Below are 21,618 nucleotides of genomic sequence, written 5' to 3'. Positions count from 1 at the left end.
AGCCCCTTGACCATCCATGCTTTCAGAGCAGGGTGGTAAGCTGAGAGACTGCGTGGGATTATACAACCAGCAGAAAAGTGTTTTCCCTCAGAAATACTGCAATAACCTAGGATCAGTGAAGGATAGTGCAAGTGGGAACTTGAGCTGCTTCACAAAGGATTCAAACTGCAAGTTGCTGAAGGTGAAATACACAGTGAGTAGAGGCAATACTGGGAAGTTCCAAACTCTGGGAAGCCTTGATCCCAGAAGGGATTAGAATAGCAGGAAGTTACACTGAGTCACAGCAGGGAAAGATAACTCCCATTCTCCAGAGCAGACTGTAACATGGTGAGAGTTGTAATATCTCCTTTGAACTTCACCTGAACTACAGTAAACGATAAAGTGACTTTCCTTGTCTCCTGCCTGATTACTCTGTGCCTTCTACTTCCATCACAATCTCTGGGGGACAGCCCTGGTTGGAGAGGGTTTAACATCTGCGCTGCCAGCACCATTTACTCCCCCAGGGATCATCTGCAGTGAACACTCCAACTGGCATCACAAATCAATACATAAACTTTTTCCACATTCAATTCAACCCCTTGTAGGGATGTGACTCGCTTAGGTGCAGCGGGAGACAAATATGATACAGGTTCTTCCAAAGTTCATGTGGTTTATTCATGTCATAAACACACAAGGCAGCGTAACACCAAAAAGGAACCTTTAGCTCAGGCAAAAACACAAATGTCCGTGGTTGTAGACTCAGACCAGGAGTCTCAGCACACATGGGAGGCTTAGTCCTCCCCACACACAGCTCCCTGGTTCAGGAGCAGGCCACATTATAAGGCTGTAGCCACACCCACGAACCCAGCAGCTGACTGGTCACCTGACTGTGACCTCACCACAGGTCCTGCAAACAACAACAATAATATCTGGTATGCTTTACTTATGCCTTACATTATAGAGGCAAGCCATTTATGAGGCACATATCTCCCATCGATTACAAGACCCTTAGCCCTGCCACATACCTCCCCCCTCTGCCTAAAGCCGTGGGGCTTGGCACTTTCACCTACCAGGCAAGGGATTCTGGAGAGGGCATCGGCATTCCAATGTAGCTTCCCGGCCCTATGCTCTACATGGAAGCTGAAGTCTTGTAGGGCTAAGAACCAGCGGGTGACCCTAGCATTCTTGCCCTTTGTTTCCCTCATCCACCTGAGTGGGGCATGGTCGGATATTAACCTAAACTTCCGTCCCACCAGGTAGTACTGTAATGTGTCCACTGCCCATTTTATGGCCAAACACTCCTTCTCTACAACTGAGTAATTTCTCTCACAAGAAGTCAACTTCCTACTCAAGTAGAGAACAGGATGCTCCTCCCCACGTATCTCTTGGGAGAGGACTGCTCCTACCCCAACATCTGAGGCATCTGTCTGGAGGACAAATTCACGTTTAAAGTCTGGGGCCACCAAAACGGGTTGCTTACAAAGAGCTCCCTTCATTTCTTGGAAGGCTGACTCTGCTTCTTCGGACCAGCTGACCATCACTGACTTTGTCCCCTTAAGCAGATCAGTTAGAGGTGCAGCCATTGTGGTGAAGTTTGGGATGAACCTCCTGTAATATCCCACAATCCCCAGGAAGGCTTTAACTTGCTTCTTTGACAGAGGTCTCGGCCATGTTTGAATTGCCTCCACTTTATTGATTTGGGGTTTGATCTCGCCACGCCCCACTACATATCCAAGGTACTTGGCTTCTTCTCTCCCCAAGGCACACTTATTCGGGTTTATTGTAAACCCCGCCTCTCTTAGAGCGTCAAACACTGCTTGGACCTTTTCCAGGTGAGTCTCCCAGTCCGGGGTAAAGATGACAATATCATCTAGATATGCGGCAGCATATAGCCACATTATAAGGCTGTAGCCACACCCACGAACCCAGCAGCTGACTGGTCACCTGACTGTGACCTCACCACAGGTCCTTCAAACAACAACAATAATAATATCTGGTATGCTTTACTTATGCCTTACATTATAGAGACAAGCCATTTATGAGGCACATATCTCCCATCGATTACACGACCCTTAGCCCTGCCACACCCTTTTACATAACTGCCAAAGGCCACGGACCGAGTCACTGCTACTGTGACATTTCCCATTGAAGTTAACGGGCCCTGCGCCGAGTATCCCATGGCCTCTGGGGCGCGTCAGTCCGGTAACTCTGGCTGACGGGATGATGTGGGATATTAGTGGTAGTTGTCCGGTGCCTCTGGCTGGTGGGATGATGTGGGATATTAGGGCTAGTAGTCTAGTGGCTCTGGCTGACGGGATGTGGGATATTATGGGTAGTAGTCCGGTGGCTCTGGATGATGGGATGATGTGGGATATTATAGTGAATGTGGCTATGCGGAGTGGGCGGGGCTCTACACTCAGCTTTATATATATATAGATATAATCATTATAATTTGTTATAACTAACTGTAGTTAGTTACTATGCCCAGGCAGCGCCAGGCTATTCATCTAGTTTAATATATAAATTAATTAGCACCTGTACTCTTTCCCCAAATTCATTACCAGGCACTTCATTCTCAACGCCCCCACTATGTACCTCCCGCTCTAACCCTAACCCCGATTCATGATATTTACATGCCCCTCCCACCTCAATTCATTGTCATGTCTTTCTCTCCCACCCTCTATTCATTATCAACTTCTCTACCCCACATTCAATACATCATTTACTCCCCCACTCTCAAAGTTCATTATTTGCTCTCCCCATAGATCATCATTTGCTCTCCCAAGCCCTCACCTTCAATTAATCATTTGCTCTCCTCACCCCATCTTCAATTAAATTGCTGTACCCCGTCACTCACACTGAATTCATCATTTGTAGTCCCTCATCCACTCCCCCACTTCATCATTTGCAGTCCCACTTTAATTCCCCTTACTTCATCCATTGCAGTCCCCTATCACCCCCTTACTTCATCTGCAGTGCCCCTTCATCATTTGCAGCCCCCTATCCCCCTTTCATTTCATCATGTGCAGTCCCCCCTCAGACACACTTCATCATGTGCAGTCCCCTTCCCCCCACTTCATCATATGCAGTCCCCCTTACCACATCATCATGTGCAGTCCCCCATACCCATCAATTTATGATGTGCAGTTCCCCTTACTCCCCAATTCATCCTGTGCAGTCCTACTTACCCCACACTTCATCATGTGCACTCCCCCTTACCCCCCACTTTATCATTTGCAGCCCCTCTCACCACAAACCATCATGTACAGCCCCACTCACCCCCTTCATCATGAACAGCCCCACTCCATCATGTACAGCCCCACTCACCCCCTTCATCATGTACAGCCCCACTCACCCCCCTTCATCATGTACAGCCCCACTCACCCCCCTTCATCATGTACAGCCCCATTCACCCCCCTTCATGTACAGCCCCACTCACCCTCCTTCATCATGTACAGCCCCATTCACCCCCTTCATCATGTACAGCCCCACTCACCCCCCTTCATCATGTACAGCCCCACTCAGCCCCCTTCATCATGTGTAGACCCACTCACTCCCCTTCATCATGTGTAGCTCCACTCACCCCCCTTCATCATGTGTGGCCCCACTCACCCCCCCTTCATCATGTGTGGCCCCACTCACCTCCCTCCATCATGTGCAGCCCCACTAACCCCCTCCATCATGTGCAGACCCACTCACCCACCCTTGATCATGTGCAGCCCCACTCATCCCCCTTCATCATGCGCAGCCCCACTCACCCCCTTCATCATGTGCAGACCCACTCACCCCCTTCATCATGTGCAGACCCACTCACCCCCCTTCATCATGTGCAGACCCTCTCACCCCCTTCATCATGTGCAGACCCACTCACCCCCCCATCATGTGCGGCCCCACTCACCCCCCTCCATCATGTGCGGCCCCACTCACCCCCCTCCATCATGTGTGGCCCCACTCACCCCCCTCCATCATGTGCGGCCCCACTCACCCCCCTCCATCATGTGCGGCCCCAGTCACCCCCTTCATCATGTGCGGCCCCACTCACCCCTCTCATCATGTGCGGCCCCACTAACTCCCCTTCATCATGTGCAGCCCCACTCACCCCCCCTCCATCATCTGCGGCCCCACTCACCCCCTTTCATCATGTGGCCCCACTCACCCCCCTTCATCATGTGGCCCCACTCACCCCCCTTCATCATGTGCATCCCCACTCACCCCCCTTCCTCATGTGTGGCCCCACTCACCCCCCTTCATCATGTGTGGCCCCACTCACCCCCCTTCATCATGTGTGGCCCCACTCTCCCCCTTTCCCCATGTGCGGCCCCACTCACCCCCTTTCCTCATGTGCGGCCCCACTCACCCCCTTTCCTCATGTGCAGCCCCACTCATCCCTTTCATCATGTGCGTCCCCACTCACCCCCCTTCATCATGTGCGGCCCCACTCACCCCCCCTTCATCATGTGCGGCTTCACTCACATCCCTTCATCATGTGCAGCCCCACTCACCCCCCTTCATCATGTGCGGCCCCACTCACCCCCCTTCATCATGTGCGCCCCCACTCGCTCACCCCCCATCCCCTTCATCATGTGCAGCCCCTGCACCCCCTCACCCATTGAATTCATTTTATAAAGAAAAAAAATGTTTTCCATACTTACCTCACAGCCGCTTCCCAGCAGCGCCTCTCTGCTTCCAAGGTCCGGACTCTGGTACATGTCGGCGCGCATGGTGACATCATTGTGCACAGCCGATACCTGACCAGGAAGTACAGAGGGAGGGAGCGGGAGCTGTGAGTCGGCCACGGCAGGATACACTGTGATGCAGGTGGCTGTGTCTGCTGTTGCCCGCGTCATAGTACTGAGGGCACGGCCGCGCACAATTTGCTGTGCGGCCAGCCCTGTAGAGGTGCTGGAGGAGCGGCCCGGGGGACCCGGGCCCAGCCTGCCCCTGATTACAGCGGTGGTAAAATCATTACCGCCAGTCAGACAGTTGTGGTTCAATGCTGTAAAATGACAGTGTGAACCCGCAGATTTGATCAGAGGTAAAAGTTTACCTCCAGTCACTGGCGTTGGCTGATGTGATTACTGATGGGAGTATGAGCTGGCACCTGGGCTGTAAATAAATAATTAAAAAAAAAAATGGCGTGAGTTCCCTTGTATTTTTAAAACCAGTCAGGCAAAATTCACAGCTGGAGACTGCAACCCTCAGCTGTCAGCTTCAACAAGGCTGGTTATCAAGAATATAGGGGTCCCCGCTACGATTTTTAAAATTATTTTAAACACATAAATAAAAAAACCTGCGTGGGGTCCCCCCATTTTGACAACCAGCCAAGCTAAAGCAGACAGCTGGGGCTGGTATTCTCATGCTGGTAAGGGGCCATGGATATTAGCCCCCAACCTAAAAATAGCAGCCCGCAGCCACCCAGAAAAAGCGCATCTATTATATGCGCCAATTCTGGCCCTTTGCCTGGCTCTTCCTACTTGCTCTGTAGCGGTGGCAAGTGGGGTACATTTTTGGAGGGTTGATGACACCTTTGTATTGTCAGGTGACATCAAGCCCTCGGTTTAGTAATGGAGAGGCGTCTATAAGACACCTATCCATAACTAATCCTATAGTTATATTGTAAATAAACACACAACATGTATAAAGTCTTTTAATTGAAAGAATGACACAGACTCCTTTAATGATTCTAAATTAAACCATACTCAGGTCATCACCCATTCCATGGAAACCTTTGTCAACTGTAATAAAGCAAAAATAAAAAACAATATCCCTCACCTTTCCGTCGTTCTGTCCCATGCCATAATCCATGTTTGGGGGATAAACAGCTTTCAACATGGACGGTGCCAAGATGCGACCATCCAGGCATGGGAGAGAATGATGGACATGTGAGGGATATTGTTGTTTTTTATTTTTGTTTTATTACAGGAGACAAGGGATTCAATTGCATGGGTGTTAGGTGAGTATAACTATGATTATTTTTTAAAATAAAAAAAGTAAAAGTGTGTTTTGTTTTATTTCCAATAAAACAACCCACACAAATATGAACTCCACTTGTCATTGCCACAGGACCTTTTCTGGGTGGCTACAGGCTGTTATTTTAAGACTGTGGTGGCAATATCCATTGCTCCTTACCAGCCTGAGAATAACAGCCACATATGTCTGTTTTAGCTTGGCTGGTTGTCAAAAATGGGGGGACCCCACACCATTTTTTTTAAATTATTTATTTAAATAATTAAAAAAATTGTAGTGAGGACCCCTCTTTGATTACCAGCCTTGCTGAAGCTGACATCTGAGGGTTGCAGCCGCCAGCTGTGAGTTTTGCCTGGCTAGTTATTAAAAATACAGGGGAACCCATGCCGATTTTTACCATGTTGTTATTTTTTTTTATTATTTATTTACAGTGCAGGCACCTGCTGATGAATACTCCCATCACCCACCGCCTGCTCTCAATGTTATTAGCAGCGGCAGGTGTAGGCTGATGGGAGCAGTAGTTATTATTATTATTATTTATTTATATAGCACCATTGATTCCATGGTGCTGTACATGAGAAGGGGTTACATACAAATTACAGATATCACTTACAGTAAACAAACTAACAATCACAGACTGATACAGAGGGGAGAAGACCCTGCCCTTTCGGGCTTTCATGCTACAGGATGGTGGGGAAGGAGACAGTAGGTTGGTGGGTTAAAGCAGTTCCGGTGTTGGTTGAGGTGATATCTCTGATAGTGGTGAGAGAGAAGGAGGTAGCGGGGTCATTGCAGGCTGTAGGCTTTCTTGAAGAGGTGGGTTTTCAGGTTCTGTCTGAAGGATCCAAATGTGGTTGATAGTCGGACTTGTAGGGGCAAAGAATTCCAGAGGACAGGGGAAATTCGGGAGAAGTCTTGGAGGTGGTTGGATGAGGAGGGAATAAGTGTGGAGGACAGGAGGTCTTGGGAGGACCGGAGATTACGTGAGGGAAGGTATCGGGAGATTAGTTCAGAGACATATGTGGGAGACAGGTTATAGATGGCCTTGTAGGTCAGTATTAGTAATTTGAACTGGATACGCTGAGGGAATGGGAGCCAGTGAAGAGATTTGCAGAGGGGAGAAGCGGAGGAGTAGCGAGGAGAGAGATGAATTAATCGGGCAGCAGAGTTAAGGATGGACTGGAGAGGTGCGAAGGTGTTAGCAGGGAGCCCACAGAAGAGGATGTTGCAGTAGTCGAGGCGGGAGATGATGAGGGCATGCACAAGCATTTTAGTAGATTGAGGGTTGAGGAAGGGACGGATTCTGGAAATATTTTTGAGCTGGAGGCGACAGGAGGTAGAAAGAGCTTGGATGTGTGGTTTGAAGGACAGGGCAGAGTCAAAGGTTACTCCGAGGCAGCGGACTTCCGGTACTGGGGAAAGCGTGATGTCATTAATTGTTATAGCTAGGTCAGGTAAGGAAGATCTGTGAGATGGAGGAAAGATGATGAGTTCAGATTTGTCCACATTGAGCTTGAGGAAGCGAGAGGAGAAGGAGGATATGGCTGATAGACACTCTGGGTTTCTGGACAGCAGAGAGGTGACGTCTGGGCCAGAGAGGTAGATCTGAGTGTCATCAGCATAAAGGTGGTACTGGAATCCGTGGGACTTTATGAGTTGCCCCAGACCAAGTGTATAGATTGAGAAGAGTAGGGGTCCTAAAACAGAGCCTTGGGGAACTCCAACAGAGAGAGGGTGGATGAGGAGGTGGTGTGGGAGAGGGAGACGCTGAATGTGCGGTTGTAAAGGTATGAGGAGATCCAGGATACGGTGAGGTCTTTGATGCCGAAGGAGGAGAGGATCTGTAGTAGGAGGCAGTGGTCAACTGTGTCGAATGCAGAGGTTAACGTTTTACCTTTGATCACAGCTGCCATTTGATGATTTTACCACTGATCTGAAGCAGTGTTTGCCGCATTGTCATCCACATGACAGCAAGACAAACACTCGGTGTTCGGGGGCCAAACCCGAAGAGTAACATGCACTTCCTGGTGAAGTCCGTGCACAAACAGTAGATGTTTGGTATGGATGCCAAACTTCACTGTTTGGTTCTCCCATCTCTAGTCATTATACTGGATAGAATATTTCCTAACATTTTTTTCCTGTAAAATCCATTTTATCTTCAGTTTTCTAAGTTTTATTGTCAGTCCGTAAAAGTGGCATAATACTTTGAAAACATTGTTCCCAGCAGCGACCTGGAAGTCAGAGATGAATCCAGGGATCTTCTCAATGCTGTTCCCATGCCATTTCAGTCCTGTTTACATCTATTTCAGCAATTTTCCTGCCCCCCAGACATCCTGGCAGGGTCCGTGGGGAAATATGCTTGAATTTTCCATTGACTAACATTATACTTGTTACTCAAGTTGAGCCCGCCCGAGCATCCTGCCTGCTCAGTTGGAGTAACAAGCACTTGAGCATCTACACAAAAGTTTTTGCATTAATTTAAGAGAATATGACTAAATGTTGACATTTTATGCATTACATGGGGCTTTGTGTAAGCAGACATGTTCTGAGGGAGCTGCTCACACATTGGGGACTCCTCAGAAACTCCCTGGTGTCTGGACGAGGAGGCCTAACTACATGGTAAGACTCTGAGTTCCCAGTCATCGCACCCAGGAATGGAAAAGTCCACAGAGAGGACAGAGGTGAAAGACTTGATGTGCTTAACAGTTTTGTGTACTTCCATATTAGCAAACGCATAAGTCTATGCGCAGATTTTATGTCAACAGGGACGAGACAGACATATTTTTGACAATGTACAGTGTTTATTAATGTAGGTGATATAACCAGGCCTGAAACTGTGTAAGACTATGAAGCATCTCTCAGATAGCAGTAGACCTGGCTGTGCGGACATTAACTTGTTTGGACGTTGTATTGTGATGATTATAAATGAATAATTTTATCTCTGAAAAGGAAGATCAATGATGAAAAAATTCCTGAGATTTCGACATTGTTCCCCTGAAGCGACTGCAGTAGAAGAGGTCAAAGATGCAAGGGACTAAGTTCATAGACATGTTAGTGATTTCCCTCGGGCAGTCATGTTGGTAGCCTGTATGATCGTACTCACTGGGATCAGTGATCCTGAATTTCTTCTTCCACGGTTGTTTGCTGCAAACCATGTAGGCAACTTAACTAACAGAAAAATACCCGTCCTCCATGACCTTTGCAAACTGCAATATAAATAAATGCAAAAGAACTATGAATCATGAAAATACTTCCTAATAACTAGGAGATGGCCCTCCATTAATCCTTAATATCTGATTGCAAGTGCTTAGATAATGAGAATACTTCCTGAGATCTAGGAGATGTTCTCTTCACCCGTAATATCAGACTGCAAGTGCCCAGACCATGAGAATACTTCGTAACATCTAAGAGATGTTCTCCTCACCCATAATGTTTGACGGCAAGTGCTCAGACAATGAAAATTCTTCCTAACATTAAGGAAATGGTCTCATCACCCCTAATGTCTGATCACAAGTATCCAGACCATAAGAGTACCTCCTTAAAACTAGGAGCTATTCTCCTCACCCGTAATATTTGACCACAAGTGCCCAGACCATGAGAATACTTCCTAACATCTAGGAGATGTTCTCCTCACCCCTAATGTTTGACCACAAGTGCCCAGACTATGAGAATTCTTCCGAACAAGTAGGAGATGCTTATGTCACCCCTAATGTCTGATCACAGGTGCCCAGTCCATGAGACTATTCCTAACATTTAGGAAATATTCTCCTCACTCCTAATATTTGACCAGAAATTCCCAGACCATGAGAATACTTCCTAACATCTAGGAGATATTCTCCTCACCCCTAATATTTTACCACAAGTGCCCAAACCATGAGAATACTTACTAACATCTAGGAAAAATTCTCCCCACCCCTAATGTTGACCACAGGTGTCCAGACCATGAAAATAATTCCTAACATCCAGGAGATGTTCTCCTCACATGTATTGTTTGTCCACAAGTGCCCAGACCATGAGAATACTTTCTTACATCTAGGAGATATTCTCCTCACCCGTAATGTTTGACCACTAGTGCCCAGACCATGAAAATAATTCCTAACATCCAGGAGATGTTCTCCTCACCCCTAATGTTTGACCACAAGTGCCCAGACTATGAGAATTCTTCCGAACAATTAGGAGATGCTTATTTCACCCCTAATGTCTGATCACAGGTGCCCAGTCCATGAGATTATTCCTAACATTTAGGAAATATTCTCCTCACTCCTAATATTTGACCAGAAATTCCCAGATGATGAGAATACTTCCTAACATTTAGAAGATATTCTCCTCACCCCCAATGTTTGACCACAGGTGGTCAGACCATGAGAATACTTTCTAACATCTAGGAGATATTCTCCTCACCCCTAATATTTTGCCACAAGTGCCCAAACCATGAGAATACTTACTAACATCTAGGAAAAAGTCTCCCCACCCCTAATGTTTGACCACAGGTGTCCAGACCATGAAAATAATTCCTAACATCCAGGAGATGTTCTCCTCACATGTATTGTTTGTCCACAAGTGCCCAGACCATGAGAATACTTTCTTACATCTAGGAGATATTCTCCTCACCCGTAATGTTTGACCACTAGTGCCCAGACCATGAGAATACCTACTAACATCTAGAGGATGGTCTCATCACACTGTCATGCTCCCCTGCAAGTGACTCAAGTACAACAGGATTCTTTGGGTCAAGAAATATAGTTTTACATTGAATAAAAGAAGCTCACCCAGGACGCTGCTCCAGAATGAATCAAAGGTGGCAGTTCCAGTCACAGCTCCTGGTGCAGCCGGGTTTCGGCGACTTGTTCTAACAGTAAACACTTGACCTGTTGACTCATTTGTTGCTCCTGTCACCTCAATGTCCACTATATGCCAGTCTGCGACACTGGAGAGAAGAAAAATATGGTGAATGCTCATGCACTTAGAATTCCATAATATACAGTTAGGTCCATATATATTTGGACAGAGACAACATTTTTCTAATTTTGGTTCTAGACATTACCACAATGAATTTTAAACAAAACAATTCAGATGCAGTTGAAGTTCAGACTTTCAGCTTTCATTTCAGGGTATCCACATTAAAATTGGATGAAGGGTTTAGGATTTTCAGCTCCTTAACATGTGCCACCCTGTTTTTAAAGGGACCAAATGTACTTGGACAGAATAAATAATTGTAAATAAAATGCTCATTTCTAGTACTTGGTTGAAAACCCTTTGCTGGCAATGACTGCCTGAAGTCATGAACTTATGGACATCACCAGACGCTGTGTTTCCTACTTTTTGATGCTCTGCCAGGCCTTCACTGCGGTGGTTTTCAGTTGCTGTTTGTTTGTGGGCCTTTCTGTCTGAAGTTTAGTCTTTAACAAGTGAAATGCATGCTCAGTTGGGTTGAGATCAGGTGACTAACTTGGCCATTCAAGAATATTCCACTTCTTTGCTTTAATAAACTCCAGGGTTGCTTTGGCTTTGTTTTGGGTCATTGTCCATCTGTAGTATGAAACGACGACCAATCAGTTTGGCTGGATCTGAGCACACAGAATGGCTCTGAATACCTCAGAATTCATTCAGCTGCTTCTCTCCTGTGTCACATCATCAATATACACTAGTGACCCAATGCCACTGGCAGTCATGCATACCCAGGGCATCACACTGCCTCCGCCGTGTTTTACATATGATGTGGTATGCTTTGGATCATGAGCTGTACCACACTTTCTCCATACTTTTCTCTTTCCATCATTCTGGTAGAGGTTGATCTTGGTTTCATCTGTCCAAAGAATGTTCTTCCAGAACTGTGCTGGCTTTTTTAGATTTTTTTTTAGCAAAGTCCATTCTAGCCTTTTTATTCTTGATGCTTATGAGTGGCTTGCACCATGCAGTGAAGCCTCTGTATTTACTTTCATGCAGTCTTCTTTTTATGGTAGATTTGGATATTGATATGCCTACCTCCTGGAGAGTGTTGTTCACTTGGTTGGCTGTTGTGAAGGGGTTCCTCTTCACCATGGAGATTATTCTGCAATCATCCACCACTGTTGTCTTCCATGGGCGCCCAGGTCTTTTTGCATTGATGAGTTCACCAGTGCTTTCCTTCTCAAGCTGTACCAAACTGTAGATTTTGCCACTCCTATTGTTGTAGCAATTTGTTGGATGGGTTTTTCTGTTTTTGCAGCTTAAGGATGGCTTGTTTCACCTGCATGGAGAACTCCTTTGACCGCATGTTTCCTTCACAGGAAAACCTTCCAAATGCAAGCACCACACCTCAAATCAACTCCAAGCCTTTTATCTGCTTAATTGAGAATGACATAACAAAGGGATTGCCAACACCTGTCCATGAAATAGCCTTGGAGTCAATTGTCCAATTACTTTTGGTCCCTTTAAAAACAGGGTGGCACATGTTAAGGAGCTGAAACTCCTGAACCCTTCATCCAATTTTAATGTGGATTCCCTCAAATGAAAGCTGAAAGTCTGAACTTCAACTGCATCTGAATTGTTTTGGTTAAAATTCATTGTAGTAATGTCTAGAACCGAAATTAGAAAAATGTTGTCTCTGTCCAAATATATATGGACCTAACTGTAGCTATGATTCTAGGTGAGATATCAGGACCATCCATACAACAGCTCATAGTAACTCAGGTGAGGTGGTTTTCAGTAGTTTCCATCTTTTGCTAATTTCCTATATAATTGTCAGCTCAGAAAGTGGCTGTGAAGTCCTCCTACCTTTAGGAGTGCTGTGCCCCCAGCCAGAATGTAGAGCATGCTTTTTTTAATCTGTCTTTGGAGAGCTTACTAGATTGAGGTTCACTGTACTGAGTGACTGAGGATTCTAAAATGTGATTTATAGTGACAGTCACCCAGGAGAGAAGTGGTGTCTATTAAGGAGTAATTATTTTTAAGGATGAGTAGTAGTGTTGAGCATTCCGATACCGCAAATATCGGGTATCAGCTGATATTCGCGGTATCAGAATTCCGATACTGAGTTCCGATACTTTTTGCATATCGAATACCGGAATCGGAAGTTCCCATAATGCTATGAGCCAGTTTGATTTGATTCAGCCAATGAGGAATCCTAAGAAGTGTGGGCACATCCTGTTAGGCATGTAGGCATGTTAACTAATGGCATGGCTGTGATTGGCTGCTGAAATGATGCCAGGATGCACTATAAAAGCCGCCGCCGCCATTTTGGGTTCACTCTGCTGTGAATTGAGTGAGGGACAGGACGCTGCTCTTGTGACTCTGAGGGACAGTTAGAAATATCGATTTGCTAGATTGTGCTTTACCCAGGCTAGTTTAACAACCCCTGTGAGAAGCTTTCCTTTGCCTTGCAGCACTGTTCACAGCTGTCTGCAAGGTCTGTGTGAGTGCAGCTCATGCTGTAGTGTGTCCTGCAGCCACTTCTGGTTGTAGGCCGCTCAGCGTGCGTCACTGCCTCATACATATTTATTTTTGTTTTATTGCTGCTCATTTTTCATTAATTCTCCTATTAGTGTGCATCCATCCGTATCCATCTACATTGGTTGCAAACACTATATAGGAGTAGACAGCGGAGCCTTTCTTCAGCCTTTCAGTGCTAGTGCACAGTTCTCTGCACTGTTCACGGCTGTCTGTGAGGTCTCTGTGTGTGAGTGCAGCTCACGCTGTAGTGTGTTCTGCAGCCACCTCTGGTTGTAGTCCGCTCAAAGTGCGTCACTGCCTCATACATTGTTCTTTTTTGCTGTAGTGCTGCTTATTTTTCCTGAATTTGTCCAATTAGTGTGCTTCCATCTGTATCCAGCTAGATTGGTTGCAAACACTATATAGGAGTAGAGAGAGGAGCCTTTTTTCTGGCTTGTGCCCTGCAGCCCCAGCCAGATTAGTATTAGCCTATTTTTTGGAGCCTCATCTATTGCATTGTAGGTTACCTTCCTGCATTGCAATAGCTCCAAAAAGTTTGTGATACTATCGCTTTCACATCTTTGGTCACATCCTTTTTGTTTTTTTAAAAAAAAGACACGTAAATAAAGTTCACCAAACACTCCACTTGACAGTTGTGTAGGCCACATTAGCTCATATTAAAGTGTAGTCCACACGCACACTGTATAAAATTAGTGTTTCCTATACCTGTTAGCAGCTGTTCAGGAATAAGCACACTAAGACCCCCTTTGTACTTTTCTGCCTATCTTTATCAGTCTACCAAGATGAAGAAGACAGGGAGTAAGGCATGTGGTCGTGGGCATGGCGTTTCAGCAGGGAGAGGACGTGGGGTTTCTGTGCCTGCTGCGGGCACCAGTGACTCAGCATCCCCTGTTTTACCAGGGAAGAGTCCTTTATGCGCAGCTTTGTAGGACCTCGCCGTACCCCACTGCTGCGGGACGAACAAATTGAAGCCGTTGTCGGATTGATGGCAGCTAACGCATCGACTTCAATGACTTCCACATCCTCTCAGGGCCAGAGCACTGAAGAGCAACCATCTGTCTCTTCACCACCTGCCAAATTGCCAGGCAGTCAGAGAGCCCTGGACAGGAGCCATCTCTACTTCTGTTCTCTGAATCTCTTGGCATGGAAACAGGGGGCCAGCCAAGCAGCATGCAGCATTCTAGAATGTGAAGAGGGAGTATGCAGTGATGCGCAACTGCTTTGTCCCTCTGAATCTGAAGAGGCGGGTGGGCCAGTGCCTATGGTCAGCACACCTCAGTACGCATCAGATGATGAGACTCAGGTGCCACTTTCTGGTGCGTACTGTGCTGGTGAGACTACACAGGAGAAGCAGGTGTTTGAAGAGGGGAGTGTAGATGATGAGGTCATTGACCCATCATGGCGTGAGGAACAGGAAGGTGGTGGGAGCAGCTCTGAGGAAGAGATTCCCCGAACGGCCAAAACAGGAGGGAGAGGGAGGGGGCAGACTTGGTTGCCTGTAGCCTCCACTTCGGCACCCATTAGGAGCATTCCTCTTCCAAAACCCAAAACGGGTGCTCCCAGGACTTGCAGTGCGTGGTCCTTTTTTGACACAGTTGCAGATGACATTTGCTTTGTCAAATGCAAGCTGTGTAATCAGAAAGTCAAAAGAGGAAAAGGTGTCAGCAACCTCAATACCACAAATATGTGGAAAGGTGTGCGGACCAAGCACATGGTTGAGTTACAAAGACACACTGAAGACGTAGGCCAACCTACAGCACCACCTACCACCTCTTCCTCCTGCTCACACACAGCTGGTTCGGCTTCCTCACATGATCGCCATGGAAGAACCTCTAGCACTGTTGTCCAGAGACCCAGTGACATTCCACCCACAGCACCACGTTCCCTGTCATCCTCACACTCCCAGGCCACTCTACAGTCATTGGTAGCACAGGCATGGGAGAAAAAGCGGCCATACTCGGCAAACCATCCCCGAGCACAGGCTCTGAATGCTGGCATTGCAAAACTACTGGCCCTTGAAATGCTCTCATTCAGGCTGGTGGAGACTTACACCTTACGTAACTTCATGGCATTGGCAGTCCCACAATACACCATGCCCAGCCGCTTTTATTTCAGCAGGCAAGCCGTCCCTGCCCTGCAAAAGCATGTGGAGGGAAAAATTAAACATGCGCTACTAAACGCCGTCAGTAGCAAGGTCCACCTGACCACCGATGCGTGGACCTGTAACCATGGACCGGGACGATACCTTTCCCTCACTGCCCATTGGGTCAATGTTGTGGAGCCGGGTACAGATCTTGAGAGAGGCGCTGTACGTGTTCTGCCAACTCCAACTCCAGTTCCTCAGAATCAGAGCTGCAGGAACCGTCACGGTCTACCTCCACATGGACTCGTGAACGCTTACCTGTTACGACCGATATGAGCACAGCCATGGCTAAACGTCAACAGGCCATACTGAAATTAATTTCTTTGGGGAATCAAAGGCACACAGCGCAGGAGCTCTGGAATGCCATCAAGCAGGAGAGCGACATGTGGTTTGTGCCAGCGAATCTCCAGCCAGGCTTGGTAGTGTGTGACAATGGCCGAAATCTGGTGGCAGCTCTGGGCCTAGGCAACCTCACTCACATCCCATGTCTGGCACATGTGCTCAACTTGGTCGTGCAGAGTTTTCTGAGGGACTATTTGGATCTTGATGCACTGCTGCATAAGGTCCGCATAGAGTGTGCTCACTTGCGGCATTCCAGCATCGCAAGATCGCGCATTGCAGCTCTGCAGCGCCGATTCCGCCTTCCGGAACATCGCATCATATGTGACCTACCCACCAGGTGGAATTCAACGTTACATATGTTGGAGCGGTTTTGTGAGCAGCAGGCAGCAGTAATGGAGTACCAGCTGCATCAGGCGCAAACAAATCGCACTGCGTGCCGGTCACACTTCACCACCACTGAGTGGGCCTCTATGAAGGACATCTGCCACGTTTTGCATGCCTTCGATGATTCCACGTGGATGGCGAGTGCAGATGATGCACTAGTCAGCATGACTGTCCCCCTTATCTGCCTGCTTTAAAAAACACTGCAAGCACTAAGGGAGGTTTTGGAAAAGGTGGAGGATGAAGAGTCACAAATGCCATCTGCTTCTGGACAGTCTGCGCAACGTGGTTCCTCACAAAGGCCTAGGCAGGGGACACTTTGTGAGGAGGATGAGGAGGAGTCAATGGAGGAGGAAGACATCTCTCCAGAGGAGGGAGGTACACAATGCTCTAGTAGTCAATATGTAGAGCGAGGGTGGGGTGATGCAGAGCAGGCAGAGATGACGCCTCAAGCAGGGGACAGCGTTTCTTGGCCAGTTGGGAGTCTGCAGCACATGGATGATTTCATGCTGCAGTGCCTGAGAAACGACCGCCGCATCGCCCACATTCTCAACACGGCTGATTATTGGGTGTACACCCTCCTAGATCCTCGCTACCAGGACAACTTACAAAGCCTCATAACACCGTTGAACCGGGAGCGTAAAATGCGGGAGTACCAAGACACACTGGTGCATTCCATCATGTTCTCCATTCCACCAGAGAGCAGTGCTGCTAGTGCTTTACAAAGCAGCTCTGTGCGTCGAGGCAGTGGAGGAAGCTGTGTACAAAGAGGCAGCAGAAGCAGGGCCTCAGCACAAGGCAAGACCAGTATGGCCAAAATGTGGCAAAGTTTTGTGTGCCCACCACAAATGTCTACACCATCACAGATGGCTCCAGTCAGCAGGAGGCAACGTTTCCGTCAGATGGTGACAGACTACATGTCTTGCCCTCTCAATGTACTCCCAGACGGCTCTTCCCCTTTCAAGTTTTGGGTCTCTAAGCTGGATACCTGGCCAGAGCTTAGCCAGTATGTATTGGAGGTGGGTGCTGCTTGCCCTGCTGCTAGTGTATCATCGGAACGCGTCTTTAGTGCCGCAGGTGGTGTACTAACAGACTGTCGCACGCGACTATCCTCCGATAACGTTGACCGGCTTACTTTTCTGAAAATGAACAAGGCCTGGATCTCGCCTGAATTTGCCAGTCCTCTTCCAGATTAAATAATTGGTTGGCAACAGTATCCAGGTCTCCTGTTGTGTTCATGTTTCTACTACCTGAACTGTAATCCCTGGGCTCCAACACGACCAGTTGCTGCTCAGAAGTGCCGTCTGCACAGAAAAAAAATCTAGCTCTTGTGTTAGTGGGGTTCAGTAACCCCAGCTGCTCCCCTGCTGTGTGTACGGCAATGTCTCCTGCTCCCTCCACATTCAAACTACATCAGATATTAAACTTGCTCTAATTAGGCCTCAGTCTACTCCTCGATTGACCCTGGGCTCCAACACTGCCAGTTGTTGTTCAGAAGTGCCGTCTGCACAGAGAAAAACACTAGCTCCTGTGTTAGTGGGGTTCAGTAACGCCAGCTGCTCCCCTGCTGTGTGTCCGGCAATGTCTCCTGCTCCCTCCACATTCAAACTACATCAGATATTAAACTTGCTCCAAGTAGGCCTCAGCCTACACAATGATTGATCCTGGGCTCCAACACCGCCAGTTGTTGCTTGGAATTGCCGTCTGCACAGAGAAAAACACTACCTCCTGTGTAAGTGGGGTTCAGTAACGCCAGCTGCTCCCCTGCTGTGTGTACGGCAATATCTCCTGCTCCCTCCACATTCAAACTACATCAGATTTTAAACTTGCTCCATGTAGGCCTTAGCCTACACCATGATTGATCCTGGGCTCCAACACCGCCAGTTGTTGCTCAGAAGTGCCGTCTGCACAGAAAAAAACACTTGCTCCTGTGTAAGTGGGTTTCAGTAACGCCAGCTGCTCCCCTGCTGTGTGTCTGGCAATGTCTCCTGCTCCCTCCACATTCAAACTACATCAGATTTTATACTTGCTCCAAGTACACCTCAGCCTACACCATGATGGATCCTGGGCTCCAACCCCGCTAGTTGCTGCTCAGAAGTGCCGTCTGCAGGCAACATATGCTCCAGTGTTATTGGGGTTCAGTAATGTCAGCTGATCCCCAGCTGTGTGTACGGCAATGTCTCCTGCTCTGTCCACACTCACACAACTAAAGATTTTAAACTTGCTGCAATTAGAACTCTTCCTCTACTCTGTTTGAACTGTAATCCCTGGGCTCCAACACTACCAGTTGCTGCTCAGAAGTGTCTTTGGCACAGGTAGTCCTTCCTCGCCTGCCTGGTTCCAGCATGCCAGCTGTTTCCGGGAGGTGTCAACGTCACTTTGTCACCAATACGATGTCCTGTCGTGTTGCGGTTTGGTTAGCTGACTCTATGGTGCCTGCAGTTTAGGTGCTTCCTATGTGGGCTCTGGCAATAAAGGCTGGTTCCATAGTGCCAATAGGACAAGCACCCCCTGTAGGACTGTGGGTTTCGGTAACTGCGGCCGGCTCGCGGCCTTGCAACTTTGTCTTTTTCATGGGTACCTTCTGCTGCCCCTCTGGGTTCCAGCACCGTCAGCTGGTTCTCGGCAGTGCCTTTGGCTTAGGTACCTCTATCTCGTTATCTGAGTTCCAGCAACGTCTGCTGGTCCTTGGTAGTGCTTTCTAGCACAGGTACCTCCTGCTTAATCATCGGGTTCCAGTACCGTTAGCTGGTCCTCGGTAGTGCCATTGGCTCTTGTAGCTTCTGCTACCCATCCAGGTTCCAGCAGCGTCAGCTGGTCCTCGGTAGTTCCATTGCCTCTTGTTCCTTCTGCTGCCCCTCCGGGTTCCAGCACCGTCTGCTGGTTCTCGGCAGTGCCTTTGGCTTAGGTGCCTCCATCTTGGTATCCGAGTTCCAGCAACGCCTGTTGGTCCTTGGTAGTGCTTTCTAGCACAGGTACCTCCTGCTTAGTCACCGGGCTCCAGTACCATCAGCTGGTCCTCGGTAGTGCCATTGGCTCTTGTTCCTTCTGCTGCCCCTCTGGGTTCCAGCACCATCAGCTGTTTCAGGGAAGTGTCAACGTCACTTTGGCACCAATACATTGTTCTGTCGTGTTGCGGTCGGGTTAGCCGACTCGATGGTGCCTGCAGTTTAGGTGCTTCCTATGTGGGCTGCGGGTTCTGGCAATAAAGGCTGGTTCCGTAGTGCCAATAGGACAAGCACCCCCTGTAGGACTGTGGGTTTTGGTAACTGCGGTCGGCTCGTGGCCTTGCAACTTTGTTTTTCATGGGTACCTTCTGCTACTCATCCGGGTTCCAGCACCGTCAGATGGTTCTCGGCAGTGCCTTTGGCTTAGGTGCCTCCTTCTCGGTATCCGAGTTCCAGCAACGTCTGCTGGTCCTTGGTAGTGCTTCTAGCACAGGTACCTCCTGCTTAGTAACCGGGTTCCAGTAACATCAGCTGGTCCTCAGTAGTGCCATTGGCTCTTGTTCCTTCTGCTACCCATCCGTGTTCCAGCACTGTCAGCTGGTCCTCGGTAGTTCCATTGCCTCTTGTTCCTTCTGCTGCCCCTCCGGGTTCCAGCACCGTCAGCTGGCTCTCGGCAGTGCCTTTGGCTTAGGTGCCTCCATCTCGGTATGCGAGTTCCAGCAACGTCTGCTGGTCCTTGGTAGTGCTTTCTATCACAGGTACCTCCTGCTCAGTAACCGGGTTCCAGTACCATCAGCTGGTCCTCGGTAGTTCCATTGGCTCTTGTTCCTTCTGCTACCCATCCGGGTTCCAGTACCGTCAGCTGGTTCTCGGCAGTTCCTCAGCCTTCTTGTACCTTCTGCTACATTTCCAAGTTCAAACTTTTTGAAATGGTTTTTGGTAATCCCTCTGGATCTCCCTGACGACGACCCTGAAGACCACCCCAAAGAAGACCAAAAAGATGACCCTGAAGTAGATGACCAAGAGGACAAAGAACATGAAGACAACCACCAAGATACAGAACTACAAGAGACAGAAGACCAAGAAGCAGAAAAACAAAAAGCAGAAGAACAAAAAGCCGAAGAACATTAAGCATAAGACTAAAACTCAGAGCAAAAGATATTATCTAAATTATAAGCAGAAGACGACTAAGCAGTGTATGGGGGTGAGTCCGTTCCTCCTCGTGGTGCCCCTGGAAAATGCCTGCTGCTGCAGGCCATACTGAATGCGGACAAATCCTGTTGTAAATCTTTTGTGACAAGCAGAACGGCTGATGTAATCTTCAAACTTTTATAGATAGCAACTACAGGAATGCCTGTCACAAATAAGAATATGATGAAGAAGAATAGGAAGAAGAATAATAGTTGAATAAGAAGAATATGAAGAATGTAAAAAAAAAAAAAGAATAGGAAGAAGGTGAAGAAGAAGATGAATAAGGTGAAGAAGAAGTTGATGAAAAAGATGCTGCTGTTGCTGAGGATCATGAAGGAGAAAGTGTGGGAGAAGTAAAAAAGAAGGTGAAGAGCATGGAAGTAGTGAAACATACATATCTGACAAAAAATAAAAAAGGTTAACATAGTCAATATCTTTGCAACTCCGAACGTCTTAAAAAAAAAAAATTATTCCTGCTATTCCATTTGATTGGGCTAAACCTCTATGCCTTTAATGTCTCCTCCACCTCCCCCAATACATTCTACATTATTATTAGTTGTTTTTCTTCATGTAGAATTAACCTACAGGGAAAGAAAGGGTTTATTTTAATTCCGATATTTCTGTCCCATTGACTTGCATTGGTTTCCGGTATCGGAATCAGAGATATCCGATACTTTTTGGGTATCGGTCCGATCCAATACGATCCGATATTTCACAATATTGGAAGGTATCGCGCAACACTAATGAGTAGACATGAGAGTGTAATCTTACCTGGGATCTGCTACTAATACCCCAATAACCTTATCAAATCCCAGCGTGTGGGCAGCCAGTGAGGCAGCTGCCATTGTGTTGACATTATTGGGAGCCATTGGGCACAGTTGTCGTATGGGTCCTTCATATAAGATGGTGCGATCTTGGAGTGCTGACAGATCTTTTTCTGACAACTTGCCTTCAAGCTTAAAGCTGTTTGGGTGTTTGGTCATTATGATTTTCAGGCCCTGGAAGAGAAGCAGAAGTCTGAGTTTTTCATATGATTGATCCACACTGGCATGACGCTGAGGATGCAATCAGTGCTCACGGCCACAAAACGGACATTCACCAGTGTCAAATTGTATGTGACAGAATATGCAAGACCACTAGAGTTGAGCGATACCGTCCGATACTTCAAAATATCGGATCGGAATGGATCGGCCGATCTTTAAAAAAAGTATCGGTATCGCCGATGCCGATACCGGA

The 21,618-nt window shown here is 47.5% G+C and overlaps 1 protein-coding gene across 5 annotated transcripts in view; it reads right to left on the bottom strand.

Moving 5' to 3' along the window:
* Nucleotides 1-8,725: 8,725 nt before the first annotated feature.
* Nucleotides 8,726-21,618, bottom strand: part of ASPDH (aspartate dehydrogenase domain containing) — a 131,348-nt gene continuing 118,455 nt past the window's right edge. For all 5 annotated transcript variants that reach the window (XM_073552268.1, XM_073552272.1, XM_073552270.1 and 2 more), the window contains 3 exons: nucleotides 21,154-21,380; nucleotides 10,716-10,873; nucleotides 8,726-9,152 (listed from right to left, as the gene is read on the bottom strand). In XM_073552268.1, the coding sequence (XP_073408369.1) occupies nucleotides 9,115-9,152; nucleotides 10,716-10,873; nucleotides 21,154-21,380 (423 nt within the window). In that variant the 3' untranslated portion in view covers nucleotides 8,726-9,114. The remainder of the gene's footprint in view (nucleotides 9,153-10,715; nucleotides 10,874-21,153; nucleotides 21,381-21,618) is intronic.

The sequence above is a fragment of the Dendrobates tinctorius genome, unplaced genomic scaffold, assembly GCF_039654945.1.
Source record: "Dendrobates tinctorius isolate UK_male_01 unplaced genomic scaffold, ASM3965494v1 ptg000189l, whole genome shotgun sequence".
Classification (NCBI taxonomy): Eukaryota; Metazoa; Chordata; class Amphibia; order Anura; family Dendrobatidae; genus Dendrobates; species Dendrobates tinctorius.
The sequence above is the reverse complement of the archived record's forward strand: the minus strand, read 5'-3'. Positions and strand labels throughout refer to the sequence as shown.